General features: G+C 42.1%; 1 protein-coding gene across 1 annotated transcript; it reads right to left on the bottom strand.

The window, feature by feature from the left end:
• Nucleotides 1-944: 944 nt before the first annotated feature.
• On the bottom strand, nucleotides 945-1906 carry LOC127696503 (40S ribosomal protein SA-like). Its single transcript, XM_052199304.1, has one exon. It carries the CDS (start codon nucleotides 1830-1832, stop codon nucleotides 945-947), a length of 888 nt encoding a protein of 295 aa, XP_052055264.1. The 5' UTR covers nucleotides 1833-1906.
• Nucleotides 1907-6412: the final 4506 nt, after the last annotated feature.

Here is a 6412-nt window from a genome sequence, read left to right as displayed (position 1 = left end):
TGGCACCTACAGGCCCTGAACTCACAAGCGCTAACAGTCTTTCTGGTTAAGCCTCCTGAGTATTTGGGATGTAACACATGCAGAGCACCACTTTTAGAAGGCATAGGACAAGAGCTAAGAAGATGTCTATATGTATTTAACTGTCACCTCACTTACCTGTGCCAGAATGTAAGTCCTTCTGGTCCCAAGGACAAGAGATTCTGGAGTCTACTCTGCATTCTACCACTGGGCTTTGGTTGGTTCATTGGTTGGTGGGTTGGTTGGTTGGTTGGTTGGTTGGTTAGTTGGTTTGGTTTGGTTCATAGAACCCAGAACTAAAAGACTATCTCTTAATACTAATTTTAGGAGCTGGAGATGGCTCAATGGGTTCTGCGAGCATCAGGACCTGAGTTCTAATTTCCAGAACTTATGTAAAATGTTGATTGTGACTGTGTGCCTATAACTCCAGCATAGGATACTGGGGGTGGAGAGGAAGAGATCCTAAGATCTTGCTGGCTGTCCAGACTAACAAAACAGTGCATGTCCAGTACAGTGAGTGACTCTATCTCAAGCCAACAAGCAGAGAGTCATATAAGAAGATACCCAGTGTTTTGTTGTGGCCTCTGTATGTCCATGCATGAACATGCTTACTTCTACATGCATGTACCATACACATACACAACTCAACATAATTAGTTAATTAAATGTTCATTTAAATATTAACCTGGGGAAGCTGTTATACTTCAGCCTTCTCATCCCAGTGCTATGATAAGAAGATGCCCTTCTCCCCACCTTCCTATTTCCTCAAACATCATCCTCATTATTAAATATTTGTAATGTACAGCTTGACTTCCCTCATGTCTCACATCTTTTTTTTTTTTTTTTTTTTTTTTTTTTTTTTAGCTTTTAGGAACTTTATTTTCCTTCCACCTTTCCCCCCTTTGCCCAGCTGAGTGCAGAGCAGCTCAGGACCATTCAGTGGTGGCTCTGACCCACTCGGTAGCCTGCGCTGTGGGAACTGCTGACCAGTCCTCAGTGGCTGGCTGTGCACTCCAGTCTTCCGTGGGGAACTGCTGGGTAGGCACAGAGGGCACCTGCACACCCTCAGACCAGTCGGCCACCTCAGGCTGGGCAGCAGTGAACTCAGGAGCTGGTGCGGTCCATTCTCCCTGGAATCCCTCCTTGGTCACAGCCTTCTCGGCAGCAGCCTGCTGCTCCTTCTCAATCTCCTCTGGGTCTCGGTAGAAGTAAAGATCAGGCATAGCCTCCCATGGGTGCTCACGCGAGATAGTACCTCGCATGCGGAGTACTTCCCGGGCCAGCATCCACCACATCAACCCCACCGAGTGAGCTCCCTTGTTGTTGCATGGGATGGCAATGTCCACATAGCGCAGGGGAGAATCTGTGTTACACAGAGCAATGGTGGGCAGGTTGACGTAAGAGGCCTCTGTGAGCGGCTGGTGGTCAGCCCTGGGATCAGTCACCACTAGAAGCCGTGGCTCCCTGAAGGCAACTTGGATCTGGTTAGTGAAGGTCCCGGGTATGAAGCGTCCAGCAATTGGAGTAGCTCCTGTGGCAGCAGCAAACTTCAACACAGCTCGCTGGCCAGTGTTCCTGGAGGAGATGACGCTGACGTTAGCAGGGTTCTCAATGGCAACAATAGCTCGAGCTGCCAGCAACAGCTTCTCCCAGGTCCTCTTCAGATTTATAATGTAGATACCGTCACTTTTCCTTTTGTAGATGTACTGCTCCATCTGAAAGTCGAGGTTTGTGCCACCTAAGTGGGTTCCTGCAGCAAGGAATTTGAGGACATCCTCCTCCTTCATCTGCAGGACGTCGAGGGCTCCGGACATTGTGTAAGTTTCCCTTTAAGTTACGATGGGAATCAAGAACAACGCCGTATGGACCCGTCCCCGGGTAGCGCGGAAAGCCATGTCTCACATCTTATCTGTCAGCTGTAAGATAAATTTCTAGAAGGCCATTTATTATTTTTCTCCAACACAGAGAAGCAGAGGCATCTACCTGTTTTTTTTTCTTCTAGATCTTTGATGCCCACAATAGTACTTGGTGCATATTTGAGCTCAACAAACATTCATTAAAGGAATTATTGCCCAGCTACAATCTTTAGGTGACAACCAGGACCATATTGTTTATAGAAAAAATATATATATAAATCAATATTAAAAACAATATATATTGTTTATAGAAAAATCGATATTGGAAGAAGTCCAAATTTCTTCTTCATTATTGGACTGAGTGAGCTCATTAATTAATCTCACAGAAGCTTGAAACTCTACTGCAAAAAAAGAAGTTCCTCTCACCAAGGCTGAGAGCAGGCCTAACCTTTGAGTGTGCACAGAAATACTTTGAAAGCAGTTTGACAGCATGCCCACTTAGCAAGATAATAGTAGTAAGTTCTCCCCTAAGGTCTATGACCTCCCCAGCTTTATGAAATCCCTTCTGTTGAGTCGGCCTCAAACCCCATCAGAAAGCAGTTGGTTGTCCTTTAGCACTCATGCCATTATTGCACCAGAGGGACCATGTTGCCTAGAAAGGACAGTATTATAGCATGCAGAGCTGCTGGGGAAGACCACTGATGATTTTTCTTCCCCAACAGCCTACATAGTACCTTCCTGTACTAGCAATGTTGGTCATCAGGGAGGAAATTCCCATGTCAGTTCCAGCCTGACTTCTCTTGGTCTGTAGCCAAAGTGTGTCCATACCTTCCGCAATGGAACCTTATCTAGTTCTGGTGGGAAACCAAGAATGCTGACAGTTTTCCATGATGTTTGGGAGGCCTCTGGGACCTTGACCAACAATCCATGGAGAAGTATCCCCCACACGGCTCTGGTTTCATTTAATAACCTATAACTTCTAGGAGACATGTTTTCTACCCGTGCATGGTATTTACATTCCATTTCCTTTTATAATTATTATGATTTTTAATTAGCTTACAAAGGAATGTGTTTCCCCAAGGCTTTTTATACATCCGTAGTCTTTCTCTCCCCAACCCCCATGCTCTCAACACAATAAACCTTTATGTGTCTATTCTTTTCTCGTCTGCTTTTATGTGTTCTACTATTCTCTCCCTCCCTTTTTCTCTACCCTGACCCCCACCTTCACAGCTTTTTCTAGCTTCCTACCCTCTACAGATACTCCAAAATAAACACACAAATCTAAATGTTGAAGCTAGGATCCACATATGATAGAAAAGATGCAGTATTTGTCTTTCTGAGCCTAAGTAACCGGAGTCAGTATATTTCTCAGTTCCATCCATTTTCCCGCAACTTTTATAATTTTGTTTCTCCCTATAGCTGAATAAAATCCTAGTGTGTATATGTGCTACATTTCCAATATCCATTAATCAGTTAATGGGCACCTAAGCTGATTCCATTCCCTTCCTATTGTGAGTAGAACAGCAGTAAGCATGATGTACAAGCACCTCTGTAGTAGGACATGGTGTCCTTTGGGCATGCGCCCAGGAGTGCTAGACTTGGATCATATGGAAGTTCTATTTTTATTTTAAAAAAAACTTCCAAATTGATTTCTATAATAGCTTTAGTATATTACGTCTCACCAACAGTGGATATGCTCCCCTTTCCCCACATCGCCTGCTGTCGTTTGTTTTATTGATGGTAGCCATTCTAACTAGGGTAAGATAAGATCTCAAAGCAGTCTTAATTTTCATCTCCCTAATAACTGAAGATGTTGAACAGTTTTTAAAATGTTCATCAGATGTGGCGGTTGTTCTTTGTTGTCAACTTTCCTACATCTGAAATGAACCAAAGCCCAAGCCACTGGGTATACCTGTGAGCGTTTTGGTTTTTTTCTTAATTAGATTATTTCAAATGGGAAGACATACTGTGAATCTGGGTCTTTTGAGGTGGGCCACACCTTCTGGTGGCAGCCTATATAAAGGACATGGGAGGAAGACACTTACTCTCGCTCTCACTGGCAAGGCCATTCCTTCACAGGCATTAAAGCCTACTTCTTTGACATTCCAACATAGACTGAGGATCCGCTAAGACATCCAAACTCATGGACTGAACAACTACTGGATTCCTGGGCCATCTATTAGTAGACAGCCATTTTTGGACTAGCAGCCATTTTTGGAATAAGTTCTGTTCCTCTAGAAAACCATGACTAATACATTAGCCATTTATAGTTCTTTTTAGAACAATCTTTCCATTTTTATGGCCCATTTTGACTGGGTTGTTTGTTTTATTGATGCTTAGTTTATTGAGTTCTTTATATTTTCCAGATAGGAATACTCCAACACATGTATAACTAGCAAATACTTTCTCCCATTCTGTGGACTTGATTGACAGCTTATCTGCTGTATAGAAGTGTTGTAGTTTCATGAGGTCCCATCTGTCCATTACTGACCTTTTTTCCCAAACAATTGGAACATCATTTAGAATTACATGTGTGCTTATCTTGAAGTGTACTCCACATTTTTTTCTCTAGCAGTTTCTGAGTTCGTGTTCTTATATCGAGGTTCTTGATTAATCTGGAGTTGGGTTTTGTATGTGGTTAAGAAGTTTTCATCCTTCTACACATTGCTATCCAATTTTCCCAGCACTATTTGTTTTTTAAGCTTGATTTTCTTCTATGTGTAATTTTGACATTTTGTCAAAAATCATGTGGTTGGGAGCTGGAGAGAGATGATTCAACAATTAAGAGCACACAGTGCTCTTGCAAAGGACCTGAGTTCAATTCCAAGCATGCACTTCTGGAAGCTCACAATCAGCTCCAGAGAATCTACGTCCTCTTCTGGACCAGAAGAGCACAATACACATGCACACACAGAGACATACATGCATTCACATATGCACATATTCACACATAATTGAAAATTAAAATTGTTTTAAATGATCTGGATGAAGTTGTATGCCTTTCAACTGGGTCCTTTAATACACTCCATTGGCCTCTGTGTGAGTCTGCTTCGCTCTGTTAATTACTAAGGGTGGATATTCAGAATAAAGGGAAATCAGGAGTGCTGATTCTTCCCGTGGTATTCGCTCAGAATTGCTTTGGCTACTCAGAATCTTTTGTGCTTTCATATGAATTTTAAGATTGTTTTTTTCTATTTCTGTGAGGAATGTGCCTGGAATTTTAAGTGGGATTGCATTGAATCTGCAGATTACTTTTGGTAAACTGGACTTTTTATAACTTGAATTCTTCTAATCAATGGCTATGGTGGAGGGGTGGCATCTTCTACTGTCTTTTCCTTCTTCAACACACCAAGTTTTAGATTAAATTTTTAATTAAAATTTAGTTACACCATTTCCCATCTTATCTTTCCTCTCTCTAGTCCCTCACGTTCCTCTCTCTAGTCCTTTGCTCCTTCTCAAAATCATGCTCTTTCTCATGCTCTCTCTCTCCTCTCTCTCTTCCCAGTGTGTGTGTGTGTGTGTGTGTGTGTGTGTGTGTGTGTTGTACACCTTAATATATAAATAAACTCACTCTGTCCATTCAGTGTGACTTGTATGTACATGATTTCAAGGATAACCATGGGGCTGCAGAAATGGCTCAGCGGTTAAGAGCACTGGCTGCTCTTCCAGAGGTCGTGAGTTCAATTCCGAGCAACCACATGGGGCCTCACAACCACCTGTAATGGGATCTGATGCCTTCTTTTTGTGTGTCTGAACACAGTGATGGTGTACTCACGTACATAAAATGAATAAATAAATCTTTAAAAAAAGAAAGGATGACCATTTTGTATTGTATATCCAGTTACAAGGTTCATCCTTGGGAGAGGCAGTTCTTTGTCTGAGGATGGGATAGAATGAGAGTTCTTCCTTTCTTGTTAGCATACTTGTTGGTATTCCGTTTACTCTGTTCAGGTCTTAGGCATTCATATTGCTAAAGAATTATAGGTTCCCCTGTCTCTTCTAGGAGATGCAATCTCATAGACGCTTTTCTGGTCCTCTCAGGTCCTCTCTCTCTTACCGTCCTTCTATCCCCACAAATGTTCTCTGAGCCATGGATACAGGACTTCTGGTGTTCATGCATCACTGCAGGCTGAGCACTCCCTCAGTCACTTACTCACTCTTTACATTTTGGCCAGTTGTGGTTTTCTGTAATGGTGTTGTCTGTGGCAAAAAGAGGTTTCTTCAATGAGCTTGAGAGCTATACTTATCTGTGGGTATAAGGATAAATATTTTAAATATAGCTTGAAATTATGCTTGTTCATAAAATGGCAGTAGTGGGTTCTCTTCTAAGACTCATGATCTTACCAGCTGTAGATGACTGCTTACATCACCAGTACCACATATTAGTTCCCTCCTGTTGAGCTGGTCTTCATTTTCGGTCAAGAAATCTGTTGGTTACCACCAAATGCAAGTGTCATTATTGCTGTTAGAAATAATTTACCATGCTGATTACTGTGGTGGAAAATATATAGGAATATATATGGGAGAATATATAGGAG

This window comes from Apodemus sylvaticus, chromosome 11 (assembly GCF_947179515.1).
Source record: "Apodemus sylvaticus chromosome 11, mApoSyl1.1, whole genome shotgun sequence".
NCBI lineage: Eukaryota > Metazoa > Chordata > Mammalia > Rodentia > Muridae > Apodemus > Apodemus sylvaticus.
Note: the sequence above shows the minus strand (reverse complement) of the source record. Positions and strands in the feature narration are given on the sequence as shown.

What these genes read in the sequence shown, in the direction of transcription:
- LOC127696503 (XM_052199304.1), bottom strand. Translation starts at nt 1,832, where the DNA reads ATGTCCGGAGCCCTCGACGTCCTGCAGATGAAGGAGGAGGATGTCCTC.